The following is a 21,640-nucleotide window of genomic DNA, read 5'->3' as shown; positions in this document are numbered from 1 at the left end:
CTGAAGCAGCTGTGTGTGTGTGTCGGGTTTTGAGGTGGGGTGTGTGGTGGGCTTTTGAAGTGATGTGGGCGCAGCCAAATGGAAGTCTCCTCCCTGCCACCTCAAAGAGAACAAAATCACCAAATGAGAAAAAGCAACTCCTTCCCCCTGAAGGAATCCTATCCACGTGAATGTTTACCCTCCAGCTGGATTAAAAGACACCATCCTGTTTCCTCCGGAATGAAAAGAAACAACATTATGAGCAAAGGCTATGAAAGAATATGAGTTTTGTTGGAATTACGATTATGGCTTCGTCTATTGCTCTCCGTCGTGCGCCTAGCCCTCAGCCGGGAGATGTGCAGCTCGGGGAGCAGACTTCATAACACTGCTGTCGTCATAAAGCTGATGGACGGCTTCCAGGAAACTCTTGATGGCGTAGGCCTCCCAAACTCCATAAACCACCCAGAAGTAAACAAAAAAAAACGGACTGCGCTATTGCCCGTCTTCTATAAAGAAGCAACCCCACTCTCCCAATAACATCAGCGGGCATGCATGCATGCGTTCCCAATGACGCAGCTTTGCATTGGGGTATTATTTAAAGCACACACACACACACACACACACAAACACACACAGCCACTCCTGCTGCTCTTCAGAAGGAGCTAATGCGCGGCGTAATCCACACACATCATCCGAATTCCTGTCCTCCCATCTTAATGCCTGAGCAAACGGCTGCAGACAGTTCCAGGCAGGAGCGTTCCCAGCAGTCATTAGTTGTAACAGTGCAGAGCGCTCCTGAGAGACTTCCCTCACTGCGGTGAGGGAGGGAGGGGGGAGGGAGGGGCCGGCACGCTTCGATCTGGTTACCCAACACGCGTCCCCCAAGTCCTCCGTGGGCCACCCCGTCTGCCTCTATTGTCCCTGTGGCGCGGCGCAGTTGACTCTGGAGGCGGAGGTTAAACGCTGAGTGCGCAGAATTGGTACATTAGGAACCGCTTTGAACACCTTTGATTCATTGTGTTTTATTGTATTTCATTGCGTACGCATTCTTTGTCTTTTTGAGAGTGGACGTAAATCGGAAAGACTTATCGAAAGATCCTTGACGAAGCAGAGACCAAGCAAAGGACAATGTCGACGTTAGGGCCCACAATGGTTCCCCCTGAACGGTATTATTTAATGGTTCTTCTCACAACTTTGGACGGAGATTATGATCCACATCCAACGCTGCAATGAGGCCGCTTCACTGGATTACATTCATTAGCCAATCAGCCGAGAGCATGGTCCTAAATTAAATGAAATTAGGGTTAACCGCTTTTGGGCAAAAAAATTAAACTCCTTGCAATCAACACTGACGTGTGAGCAGACGGCTTCTTCACTCTGCTCACACAGATCAGCATGGTGCTAAAGCCATGTGGAAAAAGTATTTGAATTTACAATAAATACAAACAATTTATGATGTTGCTAAATACAAGCCACTTCATCTTATAATTGAATGCACCTGAAAGTGGTTCCTCGCAAAAAAAAAAAATTGGTTTTCAAATCATCTCTTTTCCATCAATCATTCATTTAGCGCAACGTGGGTAGCAGCATGAACAATTATCACCAAATCTAAAGATTGCAACATATTTCTGTTTTTATAATATATTTCAGAGATCTGTTGGTGCCAGCTAATACACTCAAAAGGATAAGAAATCACTGAACATAAAGTCCATGCTTTTTAAATGCATCCCTTTGGATGTGGTTAGAATATATTTTAAGATTTCACTCTCATACTCAGATCTAACCCTGTGAATAAAGTGAATAAATATATATAGTATATATATATATGAACTTGGATACGACTGTCTGAATACACAAAAATCCATATGTTAGTGTATTTCTGAAATTGATTGGCCTTGGAATTTGGTATTATAAAGCCAATATTCACATAATAATTATTCAGATTGCATTTTACATCTGCATAAAACCCTTTTCCACACCGGAACTCTGCACTCTGACAGCGGCTGTTGGAACCTAATGAACTCAAACACTAATTACACACACTTTTAGCTATGTTTTACCCTACTTTAATGTCCATTTTATAGCAAAGTGCTTTATAAAACCTCATCAATAATATGCCCTAATAGAGAACACAGTGGTCCAATTTCCACTACACCGATGGAGCTTGAGAAGCTTTTTAATAGATGGAGGAGGAGGAAGAGTAGAAGGGAGGAGCAGAAGAAAAGTAGAGTAGGGGGAAGGAGCAAGGGGGAAGAGAAGGAGGAAGGAGGAGGAGGAAGAGTAGGGGGAACAGGCAGAAGGAAGAGTAGGGAGAGGAGGAGGAGTAGGAGGAAGAGTAGAAGGGAGGAGCAGGAGGAAGAGTAGGGGGGAGGAGGAATATGAGGAGGAAGAGCAGATGGGAGAAGGAGGAGGAAGATTAGGGGGGAGGAGGAGTAGGCGGGAGAAGAGGGAGGAGGAAGAGGAGGAGGATGATGAGGGAGAGGAGAAGGAGGGAGGACAAGGAGGAAGAGGAAGAGGGAGGAGGAGTAGGCGGAAGGATAAGGAGGAGGAAAAGTGAGAGGAGGAAAAGTAAGAGGAGGAGGAGGAGGAGAAGGAGGGGGAGAAGGAGGAAGAGTTCAAACTAAACAGAGTTCAGAAAAGATGGTATCTCTATCTCTATCGCTGCAACTTAAATCAGATGAATCAAATAACAATTTACTAACTTTTTTAACCCTCCTTTATGCCAAATTTATTATCGCTCATAAATGCCGACCTATTCCCATCCCTCTGTCGGATTCTGAAAAATAAGGCCATATGGATGGAGAAGGTTCTGCTGGAGTACAGCCAGGCTATTGCAGAAAGGTAAAGAGATGCCAGATGTGATGTAGAGTATTTCACATTCAGGCAATCTGGCTGTCTCCACTGCACGGACAAGCAGCCATAGGGGGAGAGCTGTGGACCGTTGAGACCTGCTATAATTTATTACTTATTGTGTATAATTCAAATCTCCATCCATCTCCAGTGAGCCATTGTGCTTGCATCAGGCCTTTCATATTCATTATCATATCAGTTAACACAATTTAATGCAAATGGCCCCACCCAGGAGCAGGCCTACATATCAATTACTGGCCATGTGCAGCGCACGACGAGAGGTATTATGTTAATGACCCGGAATTAGATAACATCTGGGAGTCAGGTAAGTGAATGAGCAGGGGAAGAAAGAGTAAAAACAGCGGGAGGGTGAAATGTCTGAGGTCAGGTGAGGCCAGGGAGGGTTTAGGCCCGTCACTATATTCAAAAGAAACAAAAAGTATTTTCTACAACATTTACTATAATCTCAGTACGATTCAACCTTCCCCATTCGTCTAATAAATTCCAAACCGATTCTCTCAGTTGAACCTCAGTCAAGTCCGCAAACGCCATTGTACACCTTGAGGTAAGCTCCTGGTTTAAGAGTGTTTGTTTTCTTTATGCAACGTCATGTTCCGGGGACACCTCCGGGTTTCCTGTTCCTTCCGGAGAGACTGAGCGCCCAGGGCTTGGGAGGGGCTGAAATACGTTTGCATGAGTTACGGCGCCAACTCCCAGCAGAGGATGAAGCCGTGTTCCACTTTACCCCAAGCAAATCGTCTACCTTGCAATGAAACTCAAGTATTCACTGGAGGCTCCTGCCATTCAAACAGCAAGTCAGCAACAAGATCGTAATGAATGCACCATTCTGACCCTGCAGCAAAACAAATCTAGTTCAGCCTAAAAGGCCTAGAGAATGACTAAATGAAGACATGAATTTAGATACAAGGCCGAGTTGACATTCACAATCATGTAGGTTGACAGGGTTACTTAAAAGGCAATGATATACAAACCGAAAATCTTTTGCGGGTTCGACCTTCACAAGATGTGTGTTTTGAATCGGCTGATAAAATGACCCCAAAATTGTGCATTGATTTTGCATAATGAAGCACATGAAAAATCCAATATAATTGGACAGTGTATCTATGGCATCTTCCCAAGAAGTGCGTGGGTTTGAGATCGGGTCGTACTTCATTACACACTCAGTCCGTCTACCCGGCAAACAGACAGGATGGGGCACAGGACCTGAGCTGGATGCCGAGGGGGGATGTCGGTATGCTAGTTATCCCCTGCTGTCTCCTCTCCGGCACACTGCGCTCTCACCTACAAACACGGCCTGTTTCCACTGTGTGTAAAATCTTCAAAAAAATATCTGGGTGGAAATAACAAGTGTTTGTTTACCGGGGAGGAGAACCAGGAAACAGACCAACGAGCCTTTCAAGTTGGGTCTCCAGTCAGAACCAGTGATCTTACTTCATTATGTTTCCAACTGAAACCCAGCTCCAGCCGACTTGGTTGCAGCGTGTGTGGCTATGTGTGTAATTATATTATCATCCATCTTCAAAAGGTCTTATGAGGAGCCACATATTGCAGTACCATCCCAGGGAGTGATTATTTCTCTGACTGCCCGCTGTGCCTTCCCCAGATCTACGATGGCTTGATCTGTGACTCTGCTGCTTCGCGCTCTGTCGTAACTCTGCATGCTTGGATGCAGATATGAGATTAAATACAGACTGTGCACAGGATCAATATGGATTTGTAAATACCGGCGCATTATGAGCACACCTTATTAGTTATTTAAGGACTTGGTGTGCTGAAATATTCAAAGATAATAAATCTAATGTGTTTGTTCTTCAAGACATTCAGAATGGTAATGATTTTATTTTTGTGATGACATGGCCAGAAGCAATAATGTATGTTCCTGATGAACATCTCTCTATGGCTATGTATATTCCTGATGAACATGTCTCTATGGATATGCTCCTGAGGAACATGTCTCTCTGGCTATGTATGTTCCTGATTAACATGTCTCTAAGGCTATTTATCTCTATGGCTATATATGTTCCTGATGGACATGTATCTATGGCCATGGATGTTCCTGATGAACCTGTCTCTATGGCTTTGTACGTTCCTGATTAACAGGTCTTTGTGGCTATGTGTGTTCCTGATTAACTTTGGAGTGGGAGGAGAGTGCTTCATTAAGATTAAGGAACTGACGTCATGGAGTGGAAGGAGTGATTCTAAGAGACTGAGGAAATTACGTCATAGAGGAAGAGGAGTGATTCCTTGATGGCTTTATTCACGGCGGGGGCTCAACCAATCAGAGTGGGTGTTAGTGACAACACATTTACTTGTTTCAAGAGTATCCAACGTCCAAAAACCTGAAATTGAACAAGGTATCAATTTGCGGAGCTTGCCCAATAAGCATTTCATATTCCTCTCAAACGCTGCTGGTAAGTAATTGCGCACCAGTTTTGATTTGTGCAAGATCCACATGTATAGTTAGACAAACCTCAAGTTCACGTCACTGCCAACACGATAGGGTAAAGCATCCTCCCGGGGGGAATGGAGACGTATGTGTGTATCTCTATTTGTTTTTAACCCTAGACGTTTAATTTTGCCTTTATATTCGACCCTGTGCCACTATGTATGCCGTGGGCCTACCGTGCCTATTGTTATCTCAGAACGGTCCGAGAGCCTTTCTGCTGCTTTGGTTAGCAGCAACGTCCACATGATTAATACCAACATCGTACTCCTCCTCAGACATCTCTGTTAAGATAGAGGATTCAAATAAAACCTTTAAACGCCTCACACACATAATCTTCCCTCACTGTTAAAGCTCCCGGTTATTTTACGGGGATGTGGGCATTAGAAATGACGCTGGCCTCGTCCGCTCAAGCATGCAAGTGGGAGCGTTCTCCGCATATCAGACCCTTCCGATGTAATGCTAGGACAAGGAGGAAGATATAAATAAACATCTTCATGAGTAAACAGTCCATTTTGTAATCCACTTGCATAAGAGAATAAGAGATGCTTTTCCCGTCCCCTCTGCTCTCCAGCGGCACCAACGAAGTGGCTGTTTGTTCGAGTTTATTTATAAAGCATAAAAATCCAACCATATTTGTTCCAAAGATTATTGTGCAGTGAAAGTGCACACACAAAAAATGCAAACAAAATAAATATAAATGAATTAAGAGCATAAATTAAGGGGGTACACAAATACGAAGTACAATGCATCAAGTGCTGTAGGCAAGTAAATAAAAATATGTTTTTAGCCTATTTAAAAAAGAAAAACTGACTCAGCTGATTTGATATCAACCGGCAGATAGTTCCAGAGGGCGGTTACAGCGATGGAGAAAGTTTGTTTGCATAGGCACATATGCATTTGCACACACGCACACATGCATACGCATGTGTGCGTGTGTGCGCGCGCCCACATGGGTGATTCCCATAGAAAGTCGACTTGACCAGCGTGTTGTTTGTGCTGCCTAGGCTTTAATTATGTTTTCAGCCCTCATCAGTAACAACAACCTTGTGGGTTTACAGGCCCTCAAGGTGTGACCTCACACTGACACACATTAGGAAGCCACCGCACACAAACGGGCTGTTTTATGTTGTGGCGGTTTCAGCCTTTTTCCTGTTTATCAATGTTTCTGTACGTATGTAAATGAGGCAGCGGGCGGAGAGGCTGTATTAGTCACGGTCTACTGCCTCTAAACTACAAGGCTCAGTAAACGGTGAGATTGTGTCACCAGAACTTCATCTAACCTGACACTTACTACTCGTAATTATGGTCCCTCTGTAGGAATCTGTTCTCGTTGACTGTAGTATAAATAATAAGTGGATGGTGATGGTGGGTGGTGGTGACTATGAAGACGATCTACAAACTCAGCTCTATGGATACAGCGGCTGTAGCCGATGCAGAGAAATTCCTACAATCTAGTCCTTGTCGCCACATTCTTCCCTGGCTGAAATGATATCAGAAGATATCGCATAAGTCTCTAGCAGTATGTCTCTGCTAGCCGACAAATGCAAATTAGTCTGGAACCAAGGGATGTTATCAACAGACGCAGACCAAAATGCCTGTGGACGCAATTGGATAGACTTGCAACCAATCAGAGTAACGAAATGTGTGACGTAGTGCTGAGCTGAAATTAAACTTTTATCAAATCGTCAGAGGAACAGTTATCACAACTTTCTTATCAACAAAAGCCTTAAATGCCATTGTTTGTTGTTCTTTTAGAGAAAATATACGGTCCATTCACACATCAGTTGCAGCCATCTTGGTTACGAAAATGCCTCAATGGCACTTCTCTGTTCAGTCATCGTATCAAACCCCCCTCAAATGTTTGATCAACGGTTCTGATTGGCCAGTCCGGCTCCAGATCAGCTGGGAATCTGTCTGAACAGGACGGGGGTCTGGCCATCTGCCAGAACAAATACAACATGAGCTTTGAGATTCTTCTATTCCCCAGACTTTGATGAGGGTAATACAGGTCAAAAACAAAGTTTTACGGCAATATTACAAACACCCTCTGGCCTTAGACTACATAGATACTCCAGACACTAAACACTTCAGACGAAGGGACCACATGTCTACCAAGGACACTAATTAGAAAATAAAGGGCTCCTTGCTCAGTCTCAGGGCCGAATTCCTTTGCGGAGATACAGCCAAGTTTGCTGTAATAATAATAGTTATTTTAAATCAAATGTTTTTTCTGCTCGCATGGCAGAACTCGGATTACATTTTATCTTATAGTTTTATTTATTCCCGTACTAATTTGTACTTCTTAACTTATTCATTTATTCGTAGGAGTTTTGTGAGTTTGAGAGTGTATTGGTCATTATTATGGGTACAGTCTAGCATTAGGAGAATAAACACATGTTCCTTTTAATTGGTTCTGAAATGCATTTGTCTGAGGGGCCTTCACGGGCCGTTCTCCCAGGGGCCCACATGGAGTCGTGGACGGACTCTGATTATTACGAACACCGCCACGAGAACACTTGCGGGCGTCACGTTTGAGAGAGGCAGAAGTTCGACACACAGACACATCCTTCTCCGCAAGGTCAGCATCCCGGGAAACCCTTGTCTAATTAAAGAAGAAAAGGGACGCGAGGAACAGAACGGGGACTCGCGATATGTAATTCAAATTCGTGAGAAAAAAAAAAGTGTTTAAGTGGGAGAATGTTTCCGGGGGGCGCAGCGCTGCGTTCCAGGCCCTCTAGTCTTCCTCCTGCAGCCACATTTCCCTTTTCATTGGAAACATCGTCTCTAATTTCTCCTGGGAGCGCCGCTCCGCCGCTATCTCTGCTGTGTTTACTAATCTTCCCCTGATACCAATTTTCCGCTGCAGAAAGTTAATTCTGGCCCAATGTAAATAGCCTTATCTCGTAAACACAAGTTATCCCCACCTCGGTGGCCCAGATGACTGATAGTGGGCGTCCCAGTGTGATACACACGCACAAGTCAACACAGCGGGGATTAGGCAAGGGTAAAATAAAAGTGTGTAATATCGCCCGTGGCGTATTTTACACCGCGAGAAAGTCATAATGGAGCGGAACTGAAGGATTCCTCCCGCCTGAGACTAAACAAAGCAGTGATGGCAAATCATATTGACTATATGTCTCCTTCTCTTTACAGTTAGTCAACAGTGAGCAATTACATTGAGTCTCATAATTTGCTGAATCCAACCTGCGTTATTCCGTTTCACTGAATTCCCCAAGATAGCCACAAATGTTTCCCACTGTGACAGCGGGTTTTAATTAAACCCACAGGGAACAGTACTCATTATCTTGTCGCCTGACCTGATTCGGCACCGCGGCATGCAGGGAGATTCTGACTTGAATGCTGATGATACAAAAGGTGAACAGAGGGCAGTCCAACAGTTTAAGATAAGAGTTAGGTGGAAGATTTATCAGTGAAGGATTTATTGTGGATGTGAGCCTGCAGACAAGAGGGAATCGGATAGCCATAAATCCCGACGCTTCCCTCGTGCCTGCATTTTAGAGAAATTATTTTCCGTGAGGGGAGTTGACACTTGTGAAATCTACCTCCGTGTTCAACTTGAGGTGCACCTCGAGGGACCGTAAATGTTTAATATTTAATCATAAACGAGACACGTAATTATATCATCCCCTGCTCGGTTTATTACATCGTGTCATCTTTAGGTTGCCTCATTATAATCCTCTTATGTGTCCTCTGTGTATTTGTCATGTTGCGTATTCTATCTATTATCTAATTTTGGTGCGATTCTTTTCTGAGAGGCATGTTGCAATGAGGGATCAAGATCATTATCGAGTATTTAAAGATATGCAACATGAGTGCTCTCTCTCTCACTCTCTCACTCTCTCTCTCTCCTCCCCCCCCCCCCCCCCCCCCCTGCACACCATCGTTGTCCTAGCCGTCTCCTTCCTTCTGTAATGCTCATCGTTGATCAAGTGGTGGATCAGCTATAGCGGACGGACGCCCAGGAATGCTAAGTCCCAGCGGAGTCATGCACCTGCAGAGCTTCAATGGAGGAGGATCCATGGGCGACACCCACTGAGGAAGATGGAAAATGGTCTTTGTCTTTTTCTTCTTGGATTGAGTTAATAACTAGGAGAGGAGGAAGCAGCTAATGCACCACGTCCGTATGTCTGGCAGGTGAGAGGGACCCCGGAGGGTAAATGTTGTTTACTAAGCATCCAATGATCTCTGGAGTGGGTGGGAGGTATGAGGGGGTTTCTCAGGAGATGGGGGACTGTTGATTTTGTGATTTTTTGGGTTAATTTGTGTTCGCTAAATAAACACACGAGGACGGCAGCAGTGTTGCTGAATCTTTCTTTCCACTATTCCCTAATGGCCATGGCCTTCTTGTAGTAATAAGTGTGCTCTGGTTGCACTGGCACACTATCTCCAATCCTTTAATTTATTGTTTATGTATTTTTCAGGACTAGGGTTAGTTATTATAATAACTATAATAATGCCTATCACTGCTACTATTGGTGCAACTATTATTTGTTAATGGTCAATGTACCCTTATTTTTAAAGTGTTACCGTTGAGGAATGATAACTCTGAAATCAAGCGTTATTTTTTAAGTCAGTCGCTCACCACTGATCAACCAAGACTCTTCATATTCATTTTTGTACATTATTAGGAGTTCATGCCCTTAGTTATTGACTCATTCTAGAGAACAGAACTCCACACAACACTAACTTTGTTATCTCAAAACAGATGAATATCAAAGTTGCCAAATAAAAGTGAGCGCCCTCTTGAATAACCGCATAAACTATCTTGTAACTATCGACGAATGGGAGAGCAGTGTTCTTACCCCGTAGGAGGTCAGCGCTGGCGTGAGGTGCATTGTGGGTCCTGAAGAGCTGCCAATCAAAGTCATCTTCCTCCCCCTGGGTGAGGTCACACAGGTTGGGGTCAGAGTCCTCGTCAAAGGTGCAGCCGGCCGCTAAAGTCGAGACACAAACACTTTGGATTATTGAAGAGGTACGGCTGGGGGAAAAATGCACGTGTGCTTGAAATACGTAACGTTTTGCTCTCGCTGCTCAGGAAGACTGCCATGAATCTCCCCACATGAAACACGGGGAAGCGCTTTCACCTGACAACAAATCAAATGAGCTCCAATAAACCCAAACACCCACTAAAGCTTTGCACACAGAAACACCCTAAAGCAAATACACACACACACACACACACACACACACACACACACACACACACACACACACACACACACACACACACACACACACACACACACACACACACACACACACCAAAAAACAACCCACAGGCTAATGTGTATAGACACACACAGACATTCACACAAACACAACACACAAACTAATGTGCATACACACTGGGCCAAATCAAATAGTAATAGCCGTGGGGAACACGGTCATTATTATAATACATCACAAACCGCACAACATTCCAGGCGCAAAAAAAAACTAATTTAAAAAAATTATCCCTATATCTAATGGCTGTAGCTTTGTGCCCCTTGAGGCGGTGGATAAAGTGTTTCTGCAGCTGCTCCTGCATCTGTTGCCATCTCTCACATAAGCTGCATTGCGAGCAATATGCAACAAAACTGCGGGAGGTTCGGGCGGCCGGGCCGGATATAGTCCAGTCGGGTGGACATCGTCGGGCAGAGTCGTCAAACTACTGACGGGGTTAATCAGAGATGGGACCTGAAGGTGCCCCCACCTTGTGTCTCCCGCTTTATTATTGCTGTTAATTCCTCCTCCCTAATCTGCCATTAAATAAATTGAGTCACCGTGATGCCACGCGGACGAGCAGCAAAATGTGTCCCCACCTGTCACCACCACCCATCCATCAACATGATTACAAACCTCAGGACCCTTATCGGGATTATGTTAATATCGCATTCCAAAATAGGTCATATTAATATGAGGGATAAATATATTATATGGTCTGTAGCGTAATCGTGGCCAAATGGGTAAACATATTAAAGGTAGACGTGAAGTGAAGGACACAGGTCCCATGCTCTTCACACACCAGCCGGCAGAACCGGAGCGTATATATAAACCACTGCTCCGCCGACCCACACGCTGCAGAGTTATTCAAGTAGACGCAAAAACAACTAAATCCAATGTACACTACCCCCCGTCCCCCCGTCCCCCCCTCCCCCCCGTCCATCACCACCCTCCGAGGTAGAATCAAGAGACCCGGAGCTCCACATCCCAGGAGACCGGCTCATCAATAGCAGCAGCAGCAGCAGCAGCAGCAGCAGCAGCAGCAACAGCCGGCCCAGAGAGAGGGGGGGTAGCTGCTCCTCCTGGGGTTTGATGTATTGCCCTGAGCGGGGCGGTTGCCGCCCAGATCCGCTGTTCGGGGGCCAGGGGTTAATTGTCTCACACTGGGATCTATTTCTAAAAGACGAGCGGGAGATACAGCACCTGACACATCCAACCGCTTGCACTTTATTATCCCCCGCCGCGTCTGTAAATGGAACCCGCCGTGAACTCCTCTCCTCCACGAGACTCATCGTTTCCCCGGCGCTAAGAATCGGAGTGAGGCCCGCTACGCCGGGGAATGTCATCTCCGCAACAAAATGGATACCGAGCCTTCCCACGACGGAGGTCAGACTCATCTCTAGTCGTTGTGGATGATAAACAAACTCTTTCTGTTGCATTGGCTGTCAAGGTAATAACATTCTGCACACAACATCCAATGTAGTTGAGATGTCCTGAGTTGACCACATACATGAAAGGCTAATTAAGCGTTTTCCAACTGCAGCGTTGGTGTAACGTTGAGCAGTCTGCGGGGAACAGATGAATGACTACCTACCTAACCTATGTCAGGTCGTTCAGGTGGGCTAGGGTTGTACCACCAGGAGATGCAAGCACTACAGAGAAAACCAATCAAGATCATATCTCTCATTTCCCCTGTCTCGGCAAAGCCTCTACTAAGCACGTGAATAGATTTATTTTATGTTTTAATTGCCTATATATTAGCTGTGGAGGGGTGACGTGTAAATGTGTTGTCTTAACACTACACCTAACATTACAGTTATATTTATTGCTGTATACAGCACCCAATATATTTCACATCCATCAAGCATGTTTTTGTTATTATTTTATTATTTTTTATTATTTTATATATAATTCGTTATCTACATGCATTTCACGAAGAGATGAAGAAAGCTATTCTTAATATAATATTCATATTCTGAGCAGCAAGCAAGCAGTACGTTAGGGGACGTCCCCCGGAGAGATCATCAAATCACTGTCCCCCACGGACCGGCTCTATGAATGATACAACCTGGTGTCTGCTGTTCAGTTTGGAAGCCTTAAGAGTAACAAAGAAAGCTCATGAGGGAAGGCCGCCGCCCCATAATGCAATAATAACGACTTCCCAGCGTGCCGTGCTCCGATATTGCATCTGTGGCAAGCTTTTCATTTGCAAATTACAAAAGATTCTTAATAGAATAAAGTCATGCAAAATATTTTTTTCATTTTACTTTTTTTCCTTCATAAACAAATTATGTAATTGAATTAATAACGCTGTCCCCCGGTTTGGTGGTCTATGAGCAGACTTTGAAACAGATCACAGACACTTATTTTTACTGTGTAAGTGCAGCAAGACAAATATATACATTTTTTAAATTAGGCTTAATTGATTTATAACACTGCCTTTTTTCCATGTCATTAATTTGGAATAAACGTGCACGCAATAAGAGCTACAGAAACTTCCAATGCAATTGTGCACTCTGTTAAAAGGGTATACATTTACACACTGGTCAAAGGTAACAAGTTTACACACTGTTAAAATTGTATTAATTTACACATGGTAAAAGGTTACACATTTACACATGGTAAGAGTTACATATCACACACTGGTGAGAGGTACAGATTACACAGTGGTAAAATGTATAGATTACTAGTACACTCACTGGTGGTAAAAAGTTATCCATTTGCAGAGTGGTAAAGTTTATACGTTTACACACTGGTCAAAGGTAAACATATTCAATATATAAACCATCTCTTCCAATGGCACACTCACACACAGCGATACAAGATAAAAACGAGAATAGTATATTCCCACAACTTGGTAGTATAAATGAATGAACAAAAGTAGTATTTTTAGGCAGCTTGTCTCGTGCAGCCCCCAGGCAGCCACTGCAAGGCAAGGCAACGTGTGTAAAAGTGTACCCTACTTGTTATAAATGAATTTAATCAGGAATGTGTGTCATGGAAGTTCTCCCCATTGGACTTTGGGATGCATTGTGCCTCCTGTGCTCTGCTATCTCATTAGGGTGTTCCTGCATCTCTGTTTATCCCCCGCATTTAAGCCTGCGTGTGTCAAAAGCCTAAGCTGATTTAAAGGGAAGTTACGTCAAGAACTTTACCACTTAGATGAATTGCAATGAATTGCTCCCTTTAAAAACACACCCCCCCTCCCCCCTTCGACCATACACACACACACACACACACACACACACACACACACACACACACACACACACACACACACACACACACACACACACACACACACACACACACACACACACAAACACTTTTACCATAGTAAAGTCCAAAATAAGATATAGTTATTAAAGATATTATTTTTTCTTCAGCCATTTTGAAAATAAAATAATGAAAATGCACAATATGCAAGTTCCATTCCACACTCCACAGCGCTGGAATGTCACGGTGACCTCGGCTCTCCTTATCAGGATCCAGGGTGGTAATGAACCCCATGGAGCAGGATGTGCAGGCGCTGATAGCATCAGCTTCCTGCAGGGGCCGGGGAGCTCGCGGTTCTGTGGGAACACTCACCACACCTGAGCACCACTTTACCAAGACAGCCCATCTCAGTCTGGAGAGAAAGGGAGCATATAGCCCCATCTCAGTCTGGAGAGAGAGGGAGCATCTAGCCCCATCCAGGGGGGAGAGAGAGGGAGCATATAGCACCATCCAGGAGGGAGCGACTGAGGAGGAGGCCGTTAAGGGAGAACAGGGGGCTGATTTGCATTGCTGCAGTGAGGCTCAGTACATCAGGCAAGAGACAAGTGTATTTATTATATATATATTATATATTTATTATTCTCTACGTGAGGCTCTCCTCCACACAGTCCCCTGGCGACTTCTGTAAGCCATCCATCGCAGCTCCTGAATACGCAATGAAATCATCTCTCCCCTCCGAGACGTTAATAACTCAACCCCTGGTGGCGAACACCTCGCTGAGGCGCGGGACGACCAGGAAGTTGATTGAAAAGGGAAACGTCGGAGCATAATGGCAGCAGCGGGGCTATGTAAAGTAGTAGATGAAAAAAATCGAATGTTCTTCAGGAAAGTGGGATATAGATACGAAAAATGTCAAATAACTGATTGTGTTACGGGCTGGTGCCGGTTTAGTACACAGATGTGGGTGGGTAACAAGGGTGTGGAGAAAAGAAATACAGCCTACTGATATCCAGGTGGCAGTTTTCTTCTGCAAATTATTATTTTCTGCACTGGTTTTATAAAAGGTACGGGCTTCCCTTCACGCGTGGCCGCTTGATGTTGAAAGCTTCCAGAAGTTGTAGATGTTCCAGAACAGTAATCAGCATGGTTTCCTTTCTTTAAGCACCATCTCTATCACAGGGAGGGGGGGGGGGGATTCAAGGACACGCAGACAGAGAGAGAAAAAGACCACACACTGACTTTCTCTCTAAGGAACAAAAGAGAAGAGACATGCTTTATCATCTGTGTGTTTTCTGCTCTTGGCAGTTGAGGAAGGGTGAGGCGAGGTTGCGATGACAGTGACGATCACTCCCGTTAACTATACAGTAGGTTCTCTTCCTCACGTTCCTGTGCCTCCATTTTATATTTGATATAGACTCATTATTTATTTAGTTTTTTTAAAAAGGCTCTAGTTGCGTTGCCTGAACTCATCCCCGCCTGACATCCAGCTACCATTTGCAGATGGAACCAATCGGATTCCCTCCAATGGCTGAAACTGATCGGACCAGATCGGCAAACACACGCTGCGATTCGCAGTAGGGAGCCGACTGCTTCACGTCACACGCTTACACCCTTAGCGTATGTATTAACATGCCATTTAGGGTTCACTAGCCAAAAGACCCCTTAGAAATAATCAACCTCAATCAACTTCTAAATCCTCTTTCATAGCAAGGTATTAACCCTGCTTCGTATGGGGTCCGAAGGCTAATTCAGCTCACATTAAAGAGGACCTTCAAGCTCAGTGAATGGGGTGTGTGCTTGTGTGTGTATGTGTATGTGTTTTTGTGTATACTTGTGTAGGTATGCGTCTGTGTGTGTGTCTTTGTCTGTGTGTGTGTGTGTCTATGCGTGTGTGTGATTTAACTGCAATTACTCCTGAGTAATTGCTACTGAGTAATTCCGATTCAAAGTATTCTATGTCTGTCTAGTATTCTAAGAGCAGCACCTGCGAATACAGATCCTGTGTGAACTCCGGGTATCGTATAAACGTGCAACCCTCGGCTAGCTTGCTGAGATACAGGCCTTTGTTTGCTCAACTCACCAAACGAACACAGCAACACAACCTGTGTTTGGTCAAATGCATCTATATGACTATACATTTTAACTGTCCTTCCCTCCCACACGGGAAACACATCAGGGCTCCATCTTGTTAGACCACCTACCCAGTCGCTTGCTCCCTCTGAATGCTCATTGGTAGCACTTTAAAAATAAAAAGCCTCAAACACAATGCTGCTTACACCAGAGAGGAAATGCTTTTCTCACTGTGGTGAAGGAAAAGTGTTGTTGCTGGCACTATGCGTTGTTTTTTTTATTGTATTTTATATTTAAAAATATTTTTTTTACAGCAAAATATGCAATTGTGCGAATTTTGCAACAACACTCCTTCCAATTGCGATTCTTGCATTATTCCTTTGAGTATCATGTGAGACGAAGGCAATCTAACGTGTCCTTCAATATTTGTCACAATTTCTGCAAGGAAGTCAGTAAGGAAAAAAGAGGAAGAGAGAAGAGAACTTCGGAACCTACAAATCCTTTCTGTGTGTTTTTAATGGACATGCACCCACACCCTTGATTAAAATAAATACACTACCTGCCGGAAAAGAAAAAAACTCTTCACAATCTCTTTACACATAAAGGTCAGCATTTCATAAATAATGGAATGCTTTTGACATGTTATTAGCCAATAAAAAACGAAATGGGAACTAAAGCGGTCGCCTCATTCACCTTTTTACATTTTTCTCTCCTTCTAATACTTGTTAAGCTGACTCATTTGGTCTTTTCAAGGTAAGAAAACCTCCAAACCTCTAAACTTCTAAACCTCCAGACCTCCAAACCTCCAGACCTCTAAACCTTTAGACCTCCATCCCTCTAAACCCAGAGACCTCTAAACCCCCATCCCTCCAGCCCTCTAAACCTCCAAACCTCCAGACCTCTAAACCTCCATCCCTCCAAACCTCGAAACCTCGAAACCTACAAACATTTAAACCTCGAAACCTCTAAACCTATAAACTTCTAAACCCCCATCCCTCCAACCCTCTAAACCTCCAACCCTCTAAACCTCCAACCCCACTCACCCAGCATAAGGGCTGCTCTTATGAGGACATTGCTGTATGGTTGGCTAAGGACTAACTTCCCACAGCAGCTGCCACCTGTCTACAGCGTGATGCTGTGCATCCATTTCATTGCAGCTGGGACCAGCAGATTTGCTTCTATCCGGAAAAAAACAGACCCAGACATCATCCATGGTGTCTGCTGTTGCGATGTTGCGAACTTCCGATTGCTCCAGCCTCCAGTCAGCTGACCTGACTTCAAAAGGTTTGCCCTGAGAAACGCAGTGCTCCGGAGACAGAAAATTATTCACAAAGACGCACTCCCAAGTTCAGTTGCCCTTAAGGCAGACAGAATTAGAAATGTCAAACGTTCAACTCCTACTCAGGAGACCTGCTCCATTACAGACGGCTGACACTCCACCGGTCACCCGGTGGACATTGCTTTATCCAAGGCACGCGGCTGGCGGGAGATGTGTGGTGTTGATGCTTTAGCCTGCATCGCTCTGGACACAGAGGAGTAGCAGCATAAGTGTTCTCTTGGTTGTTGATCAGTGGGATCCTAAGGGGTGGTTGGAATTCCAGTGAGGCGAGGGGAAGAGAAGAGTGGCAAGACGGCAAGACGGCAGCCGCTTGAAAAGGAGGACAGGGAGCGGGCCGTGTTCCAGTCATGTTAGCAGGAGATGACAAGAACAAAAAAACGATTTGAAAGAGATTAGCCACACTTCAGCCTCATCCCTTTGAAGTCCCACGTGAAGCTTCCTGGGATGTCCCCATATGGAATTAATTTATAATCTTCATAATATTCTTAACCGTTTGGAAAGAATTCATATTCTTGTTCACCGATGGCTGAGAGCGTGTCCCGTAGACTCGACGGAAATACTGTGAAGTTTCATGCGGTATAAAATATGACAGTGTATGTGTGAAGAACCTGACGATAGGAGAACCTGACGATAGGAGAACCTGACGGTAGGAGACTACCGGCACCCCGCTGCTAAGTCCTAATTCATCCAAACAGACAGAAATAAACAAGAGAGGAGGAGGGTGCAGAGAGTGGAGTATGGGAAGCACCTAGGAGGAGCTTTCTACTCTGGCTCACTTGATCACCAGGGGAACTTGGGTCCCAGGGGGGGGGTCTGCCAAGATAGTCTGCCAAGACATGTGGATAGAGAGCCAAGTAAGAAATATGCGGGTGGTGGGAGCTGCAGAGGTTTAAAAATGGACCCAAACACCCCCATTCATGCCCAAGTTAGATTTAGATATGGGAAAATGTGCTTAGGCTTAACTTTCACTGAGTCACACAGGGAAAAGCCAGCAATGGCCTTTTTCTTATCGGGGTGTTTTTACCTCTTAGTTGATAACATGGCAGTCAATACTCTGTTTACAGTATTATTTTTATTTTTATTTTATTTTATTTTAGTTATGAAGAATGCAAGAAGTTTTGAAACAAGAGTGAATTTGACTGTGAGCCGGGATGAGTGTTCTGAGTGGTATGCTGTCAGCATTAACCAGGAACAAAATGGAGCAATTGAATCTGGTGGATTCCATTCCAGAAACAATTCCCACCAAGAGTGGCACGTATCCCGTGGCTGTGTTCCTGTAGCACAGCCACTCAGGCGTGTTACAGGGGGCAGAACATAGAGCTGAGGCTCTCCACTAGGTCAGGCTGAACCATGGATACTTGAAAACCACTTAAAGTTTAACTGAAGAAACATCTTGTCTTGATGGGAGGTTCTTTGTGTTGCTTATGTGGTAACTCATCATGGTTTAAAAGCACTTTGAAAGGGTTGGTTTATTTAGTTTTCCATTTAAGAAAGTGTTGAAATATAAAACTTGAGAACAACGCTGATGACCTCAGGCGGGATCAATGGTTTCTTTATTGTGTTGTGATGTGTGACCACAAAAAAACATCTCATCAAACTGAAGAGCCTCATTTAATATCAATATAACTCACTCCTGGGGAATCAATGCAGCTTCTGAGAGTATTATGAGTGTTGGACAACTTCAGTTTATCTTAAATCATCCAGATATCACTACCGGCAAAAAATGAATGGCTTTTGCGTATGACATTTCAAAAGTGATAATATTTTTAATAAAGATATTCTTTAATCTTTGAAAGGCCTATTGACATAAATACGGCTCGTCTTAAGGTAGGAACCTTTAGATTGGACACTGCACTTATTTAGCCACAGAGTAGATAGACAGATATAGAAGATGCCAAGCTTAATATCTGTCATCCTGATATGATATAGAGAGGGATGCCAGTTGCTCTTTTCAGTAATACCTCTTCATAAAGGAATACATTTATAAAAAGCGGCACCAATTTGGCAGCTGCCGAAGAAGAAATCAACCTTCAATCCATCTTCTAGTTTGAGGCGAAAAGTTTTCTCTGGGTTATTATCAGGTAGCTGGCATGTGCCCAGTGTTGACTTAATGTGCATCCACCTGTCGTCTGGTCGTGACGGATGTGTTCTGTCCTCCTGGTCTCCACAATATGAGATAAGGTGGCATCCTCAGCACTAACCTGTAGGGGTGGGAAAAATAATCGTTTCCTCGATGCATCGCGATTCTGTGTAGAATGATTCCGTCTCGATTCAGATAACTTAATGATCGGAATAAAAAATATTTTTTTTTTATTTTCACATTTGTTTGCCTCTTGCAACATTCTGTTCGACAGAGAAGGATAAATTGAGTAGTTTTAAAATTATTTAATTTATCTTCAATGTGTATTGGCCAATCTGATTTGTCTGGACGCGATTGCGATTCAGCCTACACAAAGCATGCATGCAAACCCACAGCCAAACACAAGAATGAAGAACAAGTTCTTATTCTTATAATTGACTAAGAGCAGCTTTTTCTTTAATGACATAGAAAAGAAAGATTGGAAAGAAAAGAAAACTTAAACTGTTTATTTTTTACCTACTTCCATAGTGTGTTGTAATGCAAGCTGCATTGATTATTGCATTGTTCTTAGAAAGTCATATTTGTGACAAAAGCTTTTTCTCAAATAAAGTATTAGATAAGGTAATTAATCTGTTGAAATGTACATGAAAAAAAGTGCTTCGAGATGCATCAATAATCGTTTTAGAATCGATTCGTTGACCTCTAAATCGGAATCGAATCGTGAGGTGCCAAGAGATTCCCACCCCTACTAACAAGGCCAAAGCAAGCTGGCAGCCACAGAGTACAGCTGCAGCCACTCCAGCAGCTGTACTCTGGCCCATGAGGGCCAGCCGGTCAGTTAAACCCTCTTCAGAACATCTTCCCTTCACGTATCCAGCAACAGCTTTGGACTGGGGGGAGGGCTGCATAAAGTGAGCATAGAACCTCTCAGAATAGCCCTAATAGGAGAACAACCTATTGTTCACTATTATTATGATTGTATATCATTATTGTTGTTATTATTATTAAGACGTCCTTGTTGTTTTTTCTTGTTTGAGAAAGAACCTAGCAGGGCAATATACCATAGTTCGTAATACAAGCCCATAAGAACATTAACATTCCAGTTTGTTAAAGCCGTGGAATGACAATTCTTTTGAATGACCATGGCTTCATATCAGTTTGTTTTCCAAACATTACCTTGTAGCTGCATTGTTACTATAAAATATGCAATTTAAAGGAGACATATTATGGCGTTTTCACAACAAGTAAACATATTATTTGAGTTCCAGAAAACATGTTTGCTGGAAATAGCTTTTAGGAAAAAAAATCTTGCCTACCGCGATTCCCCTCTGTTTCAGTCCCTTCAGAATGCGCTGTTTCTGATGTTTGTAGCTTTAATGCAAATGAGCTGCTGCCCATTGACCAATGAGCTATCAGACTGAACCACAGCATGGAGGAGAAGGGATTGCCGCCGAGCTCCCCGCGCCGGAGCTGCCCGACTGCCGCCGAAGCTTCGGCGGCACCGCCGGAGCAGTCTGGCCGCCGTTGAAGCCGTCCGGCCGCCAGTCTGGCAGCTCTGGCGGTGTACTCCGGGAGCTGAACTGCCGCCGAAGCTTTCCGGCGGATGTCCTTCGGGAACTGAAAAGTCTGGCGGGAGTAGCTCGGCGGCAGTCCGGCAGCTCAGCTCCGGGAGTACAATCCCTTTCTTCTCCATGTCTCCTCCTCCGGACTGCCGCCGAAGCTTCGGCGGCAGTCATAAAATGTCCCCTTTAAGGCCCCGTTTACACGAGGACGCTTGCGGGTAAAAACGACAAATTATTTTATCGGTAGTGCCTTTCGTTTAGACGGTGACGGCGTTTTTTGGGCATGAAAACGCATAAATCGGAAACCACCCTCCAGAGTGGAAAAGTTGAATACGCTATGCTGTAGCGTTTCCGTCTACACTGCCAAGACGCAAAACACTGCTCAGACCTGCTCACGTCGCGTAGGCGTTTACGTCACATACATGGGCCAGTACAAGGAAATAAAAAAACATGTCAGATTATTTCCATGCGTCGGACCTTCAAGCTGCTCTGGCAGCTCAAACAAGCGTACAGGAGTCTTTCGATGAAATGTACAGGATATGTACAGATAGTATTACTGAACAGAGAAGGATCTTTTTGGTTTTTGCGACACTGATAAGAGAAGAAGGGATATTCTACGCATGCGCTCAGAAATGGCGGTGTTGTGTGATAGTGTATTACAGCACCACCTAGCCGCCTGTCATGCATACCCAATCGAATTCCACACACTTTTGTTTAACCGTATGCACGCAGATGTCCTCCTGAAAACGCTTGTCTAAACGCGGAATAAAAAGTGAAGACGCGACGCTACTTTTGCGTATTCTGTTCAGATCGTCATCGTGTAAACGTAGCCTAAAGCTTTCGTAAATTAATTG

The 21,640-nt window shown here is 44.1% G+C and overlaps 1 protein-coding gene across 6 annotated transcripts in view; it reads right to left on the bottom strand.

Annotated features, from left to right (window-relative positions):
• Window positions 1–21,640, bottom strand: part of ptprub (protein tyrosine phosphatase receptor type Ub) — a 134,819-nt gene that overhangs the window by 88,198 nt on the left and 24,981 nt on the right. For all 6 annotated transcript variants that reach the window (XM_030371048.1, XM_030371049.1, XM_030371051.1 and 3 more), the window contains exon 2: window positions 10,120–10,251. In XM_030371048.1, the coding sequence (XP_030226908.1) occupies window positions 10,120–10,251 (132 nt within the window). The remainder of the gene's footprint in view (window positions 1–10,119; window positions 10,252–21,640) is intronic.

This window comes from Gadus morhua, chromosome 11 (assembly GCF_902167405.1).
Source record: "Gadus morhua chromosome 11, gadMor3.0, whole genome shotgun sequence".
NCBI classification, from domain to species: domain Eukaryota; kingdom Metazoa; phylum Chordata; class Actinopteri; order Gadiformes; family Gadidae; genus Gadus; species Gadus morhua.
The sequence above is the reverse complement of the archived record's forward strand: the minus strand, read 5'-3'. Positions and strand labels throughout refer to the sequence as shown.